Here is a 14,452-nt window from a genome sequence, read left to right on the forward strand (position 1 = left end):
AATGACAATGTTAAAAAAGATTTTCTAAAATAAAAAACCTGAAAAATCACATGTACATAAGTATTCACAGACTTTGCTCAGCAATTACAGCCTCAAGTTTTTTTGAATATGATGCCACAAGCTTGGCACACCTGTCTTTGGGAATTTTTTTGCCCCTTCTTCTCTGCAGTACCTCTCAAGCTCTATCAGGTTGGATGGGAATTGATGGTGTACAGCCATTTCAGATCTCTGTAGAGATGTTCAATAGGATTTAGACTGGGCTCTGGCTGGGCCACTCAAGGACATTCACAGAATTGTTGTGAAGCCACTCCATTGACATTTTGGTGGTGTGCTTTGGGTCATTGTCCTGCTGCAAGATGAACCATCGCCCCAGTCTGAGGTCAAGAGCACTCTGAAGCAGGTTTTCATTCAGGATGTCTCTGCACATTGCTGCATTCATCTTTTCCTCTATCCTGACTAGTCTTCCAGTACCTGCTGCTGAAAAACATCCCCACAGCATGATGCTGCCACCACCATGCTTCACTGTAGGGATGGTTTTAGCCTGGTGATGAGTGATGCCTGGTTTTCTCCAAACGTAACGCCTAGCATTCACTCCAAAGAGTTCAATTTTAGTCTCATCAGACCAGAGAATTTAATTTCTTATGGTCAGAGTTCTTCAAATGACTTTTGTCAAATTCCAGGCCGGGAGTGGCTTCCGTCTGGCCACTCTACCATACAGGCCTGATTGGTGGATTGCTGTACAGATGGTTGTCCTTCTGTAAGGTTCTCTCTCAACAGAAGAAAGCTGGAGCTCAAACAGAGTGACCATTGGGTTATTGATCACCTCCCTGACTAAGGCCCTTCTCCCCCGATCACTCAGCTTAGATGGCCTGCCAGCTCTAGGAGGAGTCCTGGTGGTTCCAAACATCTTCCACTTACGGATGATGGAGGCCACTGTGCACATTGGTACTTTCAGAACAGCAGAAATATTTCTGTAACCTTCCCCAGCCTTGTGCCTCCAGACAATCCTTTCTTGAAGGTCTACAGACAATTCCTTTGTCTTCATGCTTGGTTTGTGCTTTGACATGCACTGTCAACCCTGGGACCTTATATAGACAGGTGCATGTCTTTTCAAATCATGTCCAATCAACTGAATTTACCTCAGGTGAACTCCAATCAAGCTGCTGAAACATCTCAAGAATGATCAGTGGAAACAGAATGTACCTGAGCTCAATTTAGAGCTTCATGGCAAAGGCTGTGAATACTTAAGTACATGTGATCTTACAGGTGTTTTATTTGTAAGAAATTTGCAACAATTTAAAAAAATCTTTTTTCACATTGTCATTATGGGGTGTTGTGTGTAGAATTTTGAGGAAATGAATTTAATCCATTTTGGAATAAAGCTGTAACATAAAAAATGTGGGAAAAAGTGAAGCGCGGTCAACACTGTATGCTCTGGGCATCTTGTTTTAAGGGTCTACATCTTTTTTAATTAAGTTGATTAAACCAACCTCGGTCGGTCGGTCGGTTGGTTGGTTGAGAGTGATATATCTGATACCATTGGCAGGTTTATTAACCTTAACTTGTCGATAAATGACCAAGGAAATGAATTGTGTAAAATGCTCTGGATGCTTTCAATGGTTAAAAGGATGGTTTACCCCTTAAATTAAGTTTGATTAATTGTTACCAATTTACATATTGCCAGGCCATTTTAAACTTGTTTTTTAAATAGTAAGCATTAATTATATTTTTTGCAGAGTTTTAGCTGTGGTTATATGTCTGACTCAAAGAGCTGGTTGACTTTTTTATGATACACCAAAGAGAATGGTTTTAGTTAAGACATTTATGTCCTTTAATTATTTTTAGAGTGTTAATATTTCATGAAGAAGAAAAAGACAACTAACAGCTTAATTGGCAGTAAGTTAACAGCATTACACAAGCACAAGTTACATTTTAAATAAATTATCACTAAGTTGGTCGCAGATACCTTTGTTTTTCTTATATAAATTTGACCCTATTTTAAAAATATATTCTGGATATTACATGTATCGTTTTATTTTGAATCGTCAAGATGGTTTTCTAACCAAGAAAAATAATTCCATTAATTGGATCTGCAGCTTTTGAGCAGCAACATTGCAGTTTACATCACTTTGAGATGTAGCCATCTTTTTTGTCTATTAATAAAATTTAGAAATGAACTTTTTTTTTATTGCTGAATTCGAGAACATACATAGTATATAAAACAAATTAAAACTTAAATCAACAGGTTACATTGACAAAAATTACAGCACAGTATGGAACAATGGAAAAAAACATAATAAATAAGGAAATAAAGAGAGAGAAGAAAGAAAGAAAAACATTAAAGGTTTTTACAATACAAGGGTTAATGTTACAAAAATATAGATACATTACGTATTACTAAACGGATATGACGTACAATATAATGAAAACCGGTGCCCAACTGGAGCTCTCTTCACGGCAAGTGACGTCAGCAGACCCGCCCACCAATGATCAAACAACCATGAGCAGCGCGTGAGTCTTCTAAAAGCTTCTTTTATTTTGACTAATGCATGACTATATTCAGTGAACACATTTAAATGGCAGTCAGCACGCTTCTGTCTGATCCAAGGTTACAAAGGGTTTTCGCTTACAGAAACAGCCTTTGTTCAATGTGGTAGAGCGTATGTCGTAACAGTATAAAGCAGTACAGGTCAATGCATGCGAAATACAGATGATTATGCATATACAGTTATGCGTTTTAGCAATAAAAAATTGTAAACGAGAATTTTTGTCAGTAAAGAAAAAAAAAATCTGAAATCAGACCTCTGCAATACTTTAAACTTAACAGGAAGGTAACTTAATTCAGCACACACCTATGTACATTTGGTGCATATGTAGTTTTTATACAACCAAATAGTTTTAGATTGCTCTAAATTACATTTTGCTGAAACACAAATATAAATGGTTCCAGAAACGGTTAATTTTCATGTACTCTCTATTTTTATTGCATAAATGTGTCTGTCCAATAAATATACAGAAATTCATTCATTCATTTTCTTTTCGGCTTAGTCTCTTTATTTATCAGGGGTCGCCACAGTGGAATGAATCGCCAACTTATACAGCATATGTTTTACGCTGTGGATGCCCTTCCAGCCGCAACCCAACACAAGGGAACACCCATACACTCTTGCATTCACACTCATACACTACAGCCATTTTAGCTTATTTAATCCTCCTATAGAGCATGTCTTTGGACTGTGGGGAAAACCGGAGCACCCGGACGAAACCCACACCAACACTGAGAACATGCGAACTCCACACAGAAATGCCAACTGGCCCAGCTGGGGCTCGAACCAGGGACTTTCTTGCTGTGAGGCAACAACACTACCCACTGCGCCACCCAAATGTACAGACATAAATAAAACAGTGGCTAAATCAATGTTTTTAATTATTTGTACAAAAATACATTCAAAATATGGGTGAAATAATGTTCTGAACTTTAGAATTGTCATTCAAATTGTGACAGATTTCACCATTACATAATCAAATAAACAGTATAACAATAAAGAAAATAGCAATATATACAGTTGAAGTCAGAATTATTAACCCCCCTGTTTATTTTTTCCCCCCAATTTATGTTTTAATGGACAGATTTTTTCAACACATTTCTAAACATAGTTTTAATAGCTAATTTGTTTTAACTGATTTATTTTTATCTTGGCCATGATGACAGTAAATAATATTTGACTAGATATTTTTTAAGACACTTCTATACAGCTTAATGTGACATTTAAAGGCTTAACTAGGTAAATTAGGCTAACTAGGCAGGTTAGGGCAATTAGGCAAGTTTTTGTATAACGATGGTTTGTTCTGTAGACTATTGGGGAAAAAAGGCAAAATAAACAGGCTAATAATTTTGACCTTAAAATGGCTTTAAAAAAACTGCTTTTATTCTAGCCGAAATAAAACAAATAAGACTTTCTCCAGAAGAAAAAATATTGTCAGACATACTGTGAAAATTTCCTTGCTCTGTTAAACATCATTTGGGAAATTTTTAAGTTGCTTTTTATTTTTTTAAGTTGATTTTTAAGTTACATTGCAACTATATTCCAACTAATTCTCATTTATTTATTTATTTATTTATAAACTTAATATTTAGTTTTATTATAGCTAAGAATGAAGGACAAAATAAAATTTTCTAGAAACCAAGAAGATTTTTTTCAGCAGTTTTTGATGTCAGCTTCCACATCATGTTTTTTAAAATTTAACAAATATTTTTAAGGTGGTTTATTCCACTGTGGAATTCCTGATTAATAAAGGAACTAAGCCGAAAAGAGGAATTGAATTGAATTATGAACATGGTTCAATTCATAATTCAGAATTGAACCATATGAATAAAAAGCATTTTTTTTCTATAAAATCACAATATCACAATTTAAATTGGACTTCTGATCCAAGATGGCGCCGTGAATGGCTGCCTTGGTGTGGAGCTCTCCACCACAGCACCTTATAACAATATACAATGCAATACTTTCTCTACGCATTTGTACACAGCACCTTAAAACTTGTATATTTATAACATATTTGTACAGTTCAACATCCAGAGCTTTTTGTCTAATTGCATCTCTGTTTAATGTTTGTCGTCTTTTGTCATATTTATTTTGTGTTGTCACTTTTTGTACACTGGAAGCTTCTGTCGCCAAAACAAATTCCTTGTGTGTGAAAGCACACTTGGCAATAAAACCGATTCTGATTTTTAATTTTAACTGTAATTCTGGAATATTTTCAGGAAAAGGGCAGCATGGTGGCTCGGTGGTTAGCACTGTCGCCTCACAGCAAGAAAGTCCCTGGTTCAAGCCCTGGCTGGGTCAGTTGGCATTTCCGTGTGGAGTTTGCATGTTCGCGTGGGCTTCCTCTAGGTGCTCTGGTTTCCCCCACAGTCCATAGATATGAGGCTATAGTTGAATTGAGTAAACTAAATTGGCCTTAGTGGGTGAATGTGTATGGGTGTTTCCCAGTACTGGGTTGCAGCTGAAAGGGCATCCGCTGCATATAATATATGCTGGATATGTTGGCGGATCATTGGTTCATTTATGTGCTGACCCCTCATAAATAAAGGGACTGAACTGAAGGAAAAAGCTGTGTGTTGAATATATCTTTATTTCCAGTTTATTCTGTCTTGTGTGATTATGTCCAGGTGGTCTCACTCTCGGAGGAGCCGAGGACACCGGCAGAAGGAACAGACAGGAGTGATCCAGGATCCGAAAGCTGAAGCCTCAGTGCCTCGTGGCTCCTGCATGACCATGTGCCCTGCCTACGAGCTACGCCAGCGGGAAGCACAGAGCCGCCTGCACAAGTTTGAGATGCTGCCTGGCACCGAGCGGGACCGTCTGCCGCGGGCTGACGTCTCACGTGCTGTAAAAGAGTATTCACGGCCCGCCGCCGGGAAAGACTCCACCAGAGCCAGTGACCTCCGACCGCCATCTGTGCTTTTAAAGACTGTCTCTTATCTGGTTGATGAGGTCGCAACTTCTTCTGCATTTCAGCCATGGACGGAGGTATGGAGATGACAGTCTGTGTTATATAAATCTGTTAGGGCTTGAGCGATTTGATAGAAATCTCATACATTTTCCAACTGGTGTGTCCAGATTGTTTTTACCCGTTGTAGAAACGGTCACTCCAGGATGACCCACAAGTTTTTTAATACATGGAGAAGATCCTGCCACATGCTTTGATTGTAAAAGCATTAAAACCAGGAATGTTTGATTAAAAATGTAGAAATATAAAATAAATATGAATAAAATACAAAACATTTTTCAAAAGTAATAATTATAATTGCAAAAAAAAGCAAACACTACTTTTAAGATGCTGTTATTTATGTTTCTGTTTGCGTCTCTTTAATGGTATGTAACATCGTGCTCATATAAATGATGAAAAAGGGTTCGTGTATTTTGTGACACCACAAAATAAGCAATCGAGCACAATATGAAAGGATAGACATTTTTTACGATATACGATATACAGTGCTCAGCATATAAAAGTACACCCCTAACAAAACCATCTTTTAAATTCATATTTTAAATTGGAAGCTATACAATATTATATATGTCCATATACATTAGATTAGTCAGTACTGAAGCCATATCTGGAGCTTAGCTAACAAAATAATTTTGGATAACGGTCCCAAAAATCAAGAGAAGCAAAAAAAAAAGAAAAAATGTCATTTATTTTTGCAATATTTTGCTTTAATTTAGTTGTATTATCTTTCAATTTCTAAATATGTTTGGTGACTAAAATATTATTTTAATAAATATATCTGTTTAATAAATCTGTTTTGTTTAAATGCACCAAAATACATTGCCTATATTCACCGAGAAATTGATAAAAAAAAAATGTTCATTTTCCAAATGAACTGTTACATTATATGTAATGTTGCCATACGGAAAACAACTTCCAACAGTGGATCTAACTTAGAAATGTCTAATTTAGAACTTCCCTTATGATTAACAATTTTGTTGTTTGAAGTTTTGATTTAATTGCTGTTGCAGTGTTATAAACATTTAGACAGATTATGTTAAGTTAAATGACACCTTAAACATACTTTCCAACAACTGTTATTCCAACAGCTTTTATTTATTTCATTATTTTTGCTGAATATGATTGAAAACAAACATTGCATTATCATGTGTACAACATACAATAGGTATAAATATTTCCTCCATTAAATATTATGACAAATAAATAACAGTCAAATATAACCAGATGTATCAGAATAATGTAGCTAGATAACAATGTTGATAACAATGTCAATACTAGATTACAATGTTTATATATTATACTATATACTATACTACGCCTGACTACGACTTAACCAAACTTGACTACGACTTAACCAAAGCACATCATTGAACAAAAAAATTAGAACGTTGGTCTTAAAGAAACAGTGGCAGGGACATAAATATCATGTTGCCATATGGCAACACGGTGTGGTAGAGGATTAATGTCCGAAATAGAAATATCCTAGTACTTGTTACAATGTTTGTAACACAAAAAAGACTTTTATTTCAGTATGTTGATGTACTTCCTACTGACATGGAATATTGAGTAGAGTCGGCACTTTCTTTTTTGTGCGTCTTTCCCTAATAGCAAACTAACAGTAATAGATGAATGGCTAATAATATTGTGTCATCAAACTGACATCATTAGAGAAGGACTGCTATGCCAAAATTGGAAGAAATTGCTCAGATTTTGATTAAAGATTACCACAAATCTTAAATTTTCAGTGGATTAACTTGCACAGATTAATTTTACACCTACAGAATAACAATGTGTGCTAGGAAAATTTGCATAGGAATTTTTGATTGGTCACAGACTTGTCTTGTTTCTGTCCTCATCAACAGGTGTATAGTTTTGTGTTTGACCGCCTACGTAGCGTCCGGCAGGACATGATCATCCAGCGTGTGTCTGGGCCTGACTGTGTGGCGGTGCTGGAGAAAAGTGTGCGTTTCCTCCTCTACTCTTCCTACAGGCTCTGCGGGCAGCCGCTTCAGCTTTATGACCCACGCATCAATGACACTCACCTGCAGGAGAGCCTGAGCTGGCTGCTGGAGAGCTACAGTGAGGGAAAACACCAGCATCAACAGGAGTTTCAGGCCCTCGCTCTGCTCTACAACCTGGGTGAGTGCTTACACCTGCTGTTGAAGCCGTAGTTCACAACAAAATGAAGAGGAAATTAACTGACCCTTAACGCATATTGCAGTTTCCGTTCCTCTGATGAACAGAGAAGAAGATATTTTGATATTTTTAGCCATTGACTTCCATTGTATTATTTTTCCTACTATGGAGGTCTACGGTGGCCTGGAAGTGCACAGTTTGGAACACTTTTACAAAGCTCAAGACAAATGTACATTTTGGAAAACATTTTTACCTATCATAAGACACAATTACATAAGAAAAACGATTTTACCAAGGACAAAACAAATTTATATTTTAGAAAAACAATTTACAAGAAGCAAAACACTTTTACTAGTCCTGAAACAAATTTACAATGACAGATTCAATGACAGAAAGGGAATGCACCACACACCGGAAGAGACGCGGAATGTACCACACAACGGAAAACAGTGTGTGACTTTGTAGACACAGATTAACACAAGTCGATGGGACACAAGTTAACATGAGTCCAAAGGCACAGGTTAACATGAGTCTACAAATATAAAAAATCATGGTTTGTTTTGAAATTTAGAGCTATTCTGAGGAAATATCAGCGTGAGAGTATGTAGAAACATGTAAATGCGAATACGTGGAAACAAGTTAGTCCACAACCAAAGCACAACATATGTTAACTGATAAAAATAACAAAACCAACCTCAACGTGTAGTCCTGAATAGCTCAGTTAGATAGGTCGATTGAGACTCATGCTGAACTTTGACTTGGGTTCAAATCCCGTTGATGACATGTAAATTTTAATTATTTCTTTACATTAAGTTTGGTTATATACTGTTCTGCCACTCAAATATTAAAATCAATAATGTTTACAATGACACTGACACCAAGTAATAAGAATATTTATTTGGTATGGGCATGTTTTGTTGCTGTGAAAAAGTGACGAATCTGCAAACTTGTGTAGTTTACATCTGGAAAGGGACACCAGTTACACAACTGAACGATTTTGTTCAGTTTACTTTTAAGAGTCCTCAAGCAGATGTTTACACCTGTAGACTTGACATCATGTCCACGATTACAGTGTACGAGTGGCCCTCATTAAAATATTGAACACATTGATGCAGTGTCTGGTCCGCGTCCTTTAGAAACTCCAAACACTGACCACATGTAAAGCAAAACCGCATTAAGCTGCTCATGTGTTTGCCACAAAACGGGCAAAACATCCCTCGATTGCAGTCCATGTTCAGTCACCATAAACTTTATTTACGCCATGTACTGCACAACACGATTTTACCGCGCTCACTGACAGCAACACTTTTCACCGCGTCACTTCGAGTGTGTGGTACATTCCATTTTCCGTCAATGAATCTGTCATTGTAAATTTGTTTCAGGACTGGTAAAAGTGTTTTGCGTCTTGTTAATTGTTTTTCTAAAAGGTCAATTTGTTTTGTCCTTGGTAAAATTGTTTTTCTTATGTAATTGTGTCTTATGATAGGTAAAAATGCTTTACAAAATGTAAATTTGTCTTGAGCTTCGTAAAAGTGTTTCACACTTTGTAATGTTGTTTTGCACTTCCCACCATTTCACCATTTCAAGATTGTGCATTCAACAGAAAAAAATTAACTAAAAAAAGTATTGGACCACATAAAGGAGAATAAGTGCTGTGTAAATTCAATTTTTTTGGGTGAACTATCCCTTTAAGATGCAACCTCTTATTAAAGGGATAGTTCACCCTAAAATAAAAATTTACTCACCTATTTACTCATGTAGGTCAAAACCCGAGTTTCTGTCTTTTTTTAAAGTCAAACAAAGATATTTTAAAGAAAGCTGGAAACTGGTAACCATTGACTTCAATAGTAGGAAAAACAAATGCTATGGAAGTAAATAGTTACCAGTTTTCATATTTTGTAGTGATGGTGAAATGAAGCTTTGTGAACCGGTGAACCATTCGACTCTATAGACTGATTTCACGCGGCTGCCATTTTTAAAAGCGAAATCGAGGCTGCGGTGGGAAGAAACCCGGAAGTATCGTTGGGAGTTACATTAGAACGTTGTGTACTTGGCTGTATATCTTATCAGCGAATAGAAAGAGACACAAATTTATCATTTCACCGCCTTCTGAGTGACCCAAAGGTCCGTTCTGAATGAATGGTGAAAATATAAAGGGATATCAGAGCTCATTTTCAGCTAAGTTAAGGGAAACGGCACTAGTTAGCTAACGTTTTCTTTCCCAAACACACGTTTTAGATGCCCTTTATCAAACTCAAGTTAATGAACTGATTCTTTCACTATATTAGACTTGTCACGTTACTGAATTAAAAGAAAATTTGTCAATTTCCCGCTAACATTTAAAGCACTGTTGATGTCTTTCTTAAAACAGCGCTGATTGGCCAATGTGTTCACGTGCTCAACAGATATGCTTGTGATTGGCCGAGAAGGTCATCAGTTCACCCTCCGCTGTTTACTGAGCACAAACACAGCCGAGCGATCTGCTTGATGACTCTACTGATCCTTATGGCTGTTTCGCGCTTGCGCTCCAGTCTCCGTGTATCTGTGTTTGCACTGGGTGAAGAGCGGTAAACTGAGTGCAAACACAAGATACATGGAGACTGGATCGCGAAGCAGCCGTGAAGATCAGTCGAGTCATCCGCGCTCAGCGGCACTTCAATTTTAACTTAGCGGGAATTAGACTGTTTTAACTTCAGTACCGGGACAACACGAGGGTGTGCTACAGAGGACTGCAGTGTTTATCGCTCACCAAGTTACATAGGCTAAAGCAGGGAACCATCCCCTCTGTTTACCTGCTGCCATGAACTGAAGCCTAGGAGGACACTTGAGCATATTACTCTTGCAGAGCTTGTGATGTTGTTTGATGCTAAATTGCTTTTAATTGTTTAAATTAAACATACTGACTGATATTAACGTGATGTTTACACCATATCTGTATTTTGAAATCTCGGCAACAGCTGGAGGTTTGTACACCACAGCATGTCACTGCAATGTTTACAGTTCTGGTCCTATACTTCCGCGTTTCTTCCCACCACAGCCTCGCTTTGGTTCTTTAAAATGGCGGCCGCGTGAAATAAGCGTATTGTATCGGAAAAAGGCTCATCACTCGAAGCTTTCCAAATCAGAGCTCAATGAGGACCTCTGCTGGTTAAAGTGTGGTAAAGCACTGTGTTGCAAAAATGTCAAACGTTCACAACCGACCAACTCATTCATGTTGTAATAGAACAGTAGTAATATAAACAAATTACTCAATTACTGTAATTTTTTTTTTACATATAAAGTGTGTTACATTACATCACCGATGATTGTAGTAAAATCCAAGGTATTCAAAAATATTTACATTTAACGTATTCCAACTGGTCCAACACTCACACACTCGATCCTAGCTGGATCGAATCGGCGATTCCTGCATGGGAGACGAAAGCTCTGAGGAAGCTATGTGAGTGAGGCTTTTGGACTGCACTTGCCAGCTGGCCTCCATTACACACTATACTACATTATGCAGAGACCTTCTTTAAAAATAGTTGTAAATAATACACTAATACACTTTAGTATGGTTTAAAAGCTTTTTACTGTAAATTACTATTGTATTTCAGCTGAATTACCTGTGTGTGGAACCGGTACAGTGCTTTGAAACAGCAGAAATGTATGCAATCGATGCCTTATCTCTGGCTATACACTTTACTTACCCACAAGGGTGTTTAAATCTTTGAATCAAAATTCAAAGCAGTGGGTGTGGGCGAAAATAAATCTTCGGACGTTTAAACCTCAGTTTTTACCATGTTACGGTTATATTATACAAAAATACATTCATTCATTCATTTTCCTTCGGCTTAGTCCCTTTGTTTATCAGTGGTCGCCACAGTGGAATGAACCGCCAACTTATCCAGCATACGTTATACACAGCACATGCCTTCCAGCTCCAGCCCAGTACTGGGAAACACCCATACACATGCATTCACACACACACACACACACACACACACACGCACACACACACACACACTTCGGCCAATGTTGTTTATTCAATTCACCTATAGTGCATGTCTTTGGACTGTGGGGGAAACCGGAGCACCTGGAGGAAACCAGCCGGGACTCGAACCAGCAACCTTCTTGCAGTGCTAATCACCATGTCGCCCCCATACAAAAATACCTAAATTATATATTAGTATTGTTAATATTATAAGTAATTATAAAAAAATCACTAAAGAAAATCTGTTATGCTAAATAATGCATGTTATATTTAAGAATGAATGTTTTCTACAGAAAGAAGACAATTGGATTTTGCAAAACATTGGCTGCATAAAAAATGGTTCTTCTGTTGAATTCATTTGTTTATTTTGCATGCTCTTGCACTGCTTATACTTGTAATTATAATAATTAATATTAGAGAAATCGTCTGTTATTTTCTTTTTAATTGTGTTTATCCATTTATTTATTTATCTCATTTATTTTTTCAGTTATTATATCCTTTATTACTTTGAGGTAATTTAATTTAATATTTTAAACACATAAGTGTTTTGGCAATACCGTAACACAAGTGGGTCCTACTTTATATAAAGCGGCCTTAACTAATATGTACTTCCACTGAAATGAGTAATTCCTTACAATGTACTTAATGTGTAAATACATGTTTTTACATCGTACTCATGGTTTATTAAATACCTGTATGTAATTACATCTGTTAAAAAAAGACTATTGATCATCCCTTGCACGGTTGCATCTAACCCACTCTTAAACCTACCCATACCACTAAACCTGTCCCTAAACTTACCCGTATCCCTCCTCAAGAGCACCAGAAGTGTTCTGCAAGACATTATGAACACATTAAGTACATATTTATATTTTGATGTAAGTGTATAGTAGTTAAGGCCACTTAATATAATGTAAGACCCACAAAGGTCATGCAAATAAAGCAACTTGAACTTTCTTTGAATTTATAACTCCTAACTGCTCAAAGTCCACAGTCCATAGTTTTGTTATAGTTTATTAAAACATCATCAAAATAACATGTTACATTCGTTTTACTTGGATAAACTTTTACTTTCAGATGAACAATTTTTCAAGCTGCAATCGAAGGTTTAAATAGAATGATTATGGCATAAATGCTAAATCTATATGATATATTTAAAAATTTTACACTAATATAACTATATATAGTGTCAATTAACCGTTTTAACAACTAAAAGTGCTCTCTATATAGGCCTGGGTTTATAAGTCAAACACTATGCATTTAGAGTTATGTTCTCATTTTAATGACTATTTCATACTATTCTCAGGTTCGGCTCAAGCTGTTCAGCATGTTCTTGCTTTACCTGAGAGGATCCGCAGCTCTCCGGCTGTCCGTCTGGCTCTAGCGGTGAGCAGAGCACACATGGAGCGTAACCCAGTTCGGCTCCTCCGTCTGGCCCAGAGGTTGGACTTCATGCAGGTGTGTGCCGTCCACCGACACCTGCTGCCCTGCAGGAGAGACCTGCTCCTGCTCTACAGCCACGGGCACAGCAGCCGAAACTGTCGCTACCCTCTGCAGAGACTGGCACAGCTGTTGTGTCTAAAAGAGGTGCTGGCTGCTGAGCTGTGCACGGTGTACGGCGTGAAGGTCACTGGAGACTGGGTCAACTTCTCCAAGAGCTCCTTCACTGAAGCTTCATCTGCAGATCTGCAGTGCAGGCACATGCATGAACCGCTGGACCACGAGCACTGGAACGGCTCTTCTGGGAGTCTGATTCATGCTTGTGCCTGATAACTTGCCTTTTATACACTGCTCTAATCATTTGGACTGTTGTTTCTTTTATTTGTATTTTTGGGGTGTTAATAGTTTTAATGATATATTTCCTATTTAATGATATAATTTCCTACTTCTGATCTTGTCAAAAGAGAAAAAACCCTCAAAGTTTCAATAAAGCTTTACATTTTTAAAAAACAGTTATTTTATATAAAGAGAGAGCACATTAAAAGTAAAATTTCTATTTTAAAGGTACAGCTCACCCAAAAATATAAGTTCTGTCATTATTTACTTTCCACTTGTCTTAAAGCTTTGAGCTTCTTTCTTCTGTTTAACACAACTGAGTATATATATATATATATATATATATATATATATATATATATATATATATATATATATATATATATATATATATATATATATATATAGTTGACATCAGAATTAATAGCCCCCCTTAATTAAAAGCCCCACTAACTATCCACCCACCCCCTTTTTTCCCCCAATTTCTGTTTAACAGAGAGAACACTTTTTCAAAAAGAACACATTTCTAAAAGTAATAGTTTTAATAACTCTTTTCTAATATCTGATTTCTTTTATCTTCACCATGATGACTGTAAATAATATTTGACTAGATATTTTTTAAGACACTTCTATACAGCTTAAAGTGACATTTAAAGGCTTAACTAGGTTAATTAGGTTAACTAGGCAGGTTAGGGCAATTAGGCAAGTTATTGTATAATAATGGTTTGTTCTGTAGACTATCAAATAAATATAGCTCAAATGGGCTAATAATTTTGACCTTAAAATATTAATAACTGCTTTTATTCTAGCCAAAATAAAACAAATAAGACTTTCTCCAGAAGGAAAAAATATTATCAGACATACTGTGAAAATTTCCTTGCTCTGTTAAACGTCATTTGGGAAATATTTAAAAAAGAAAAAAAAGTCTTTATTTAAATGCTGGAAGCCATTGACATCCATAGTATTTGTTTTTACCTACTGTAGAAATCAATGGTTGCGGGTTTCCAGCATTCTTCAAAATCTCTTCTTATGTGTTTAGTAGAAAAAAGG

The 14,452-nt window shown here is 36.6% G+C and overlaps 1 protein-coding gene across 1 annotated transcript; it reads left to right on the top strand.

Annotated features, from left to right (window-relative positions):
* Positions 1-2,474: 2,474 nt before the first annotated feature.
* sac3d1 (SAC3 domain containing 1) lies at positions 2,475-13,701 on the top strand. Its single transcript, XM_056449330.1, has 4 exons — positions 2,475-2,511; positions 5,177-5,537; positions 7,380-7,656; positions 12,933-13,701. Exons 1-4 carry the CDS (start codon positions 2,501-2,503, stop codon positions 13,394-13,396), a joined length of 1,113 nt encoding a protein of 370 aa, XP_056305305.1. The 5' UTR covers positions 2,475-2,500; the 3' UTR covers positions 13,397-13,701.
* The last annotated feature ends 751 nt before the right edge of the window (positions 13,702-14,452 follow it).

This window comes from Danio aesculapii, chromosome 23 (genome assembly GCF_903798145.1).
Source record: "Danio aesculapii chromosome 23, fDanAes4.1, whole genome shotgun sequence".
NCBI lineage: Eukaryota > Metazoa > Chordata > Actinopteri > Cypriniformes > Danionidae > Danio > Danio aesculapii.

Excerpts from the sequence above, each read along its gene's own strand:
- sac3d1 (XM_056449330.1), top strand. Across the intron at positions 5,538-7,379 it reads CATTTCAGCCATGGACGGAG|GTGTATAGTTTTGTGTTTGA; the intron begins GTATGGAGATGA and ends CCTCATCAACAG. Across the intron at positions 7,657-12,932 it reads CGCTCTGCTCTACAACCTGG|GTTCGGCTCAAGCTGTTCAG; the intron begins GTGAGTGCTTAC and ends TACTATTCTCAG.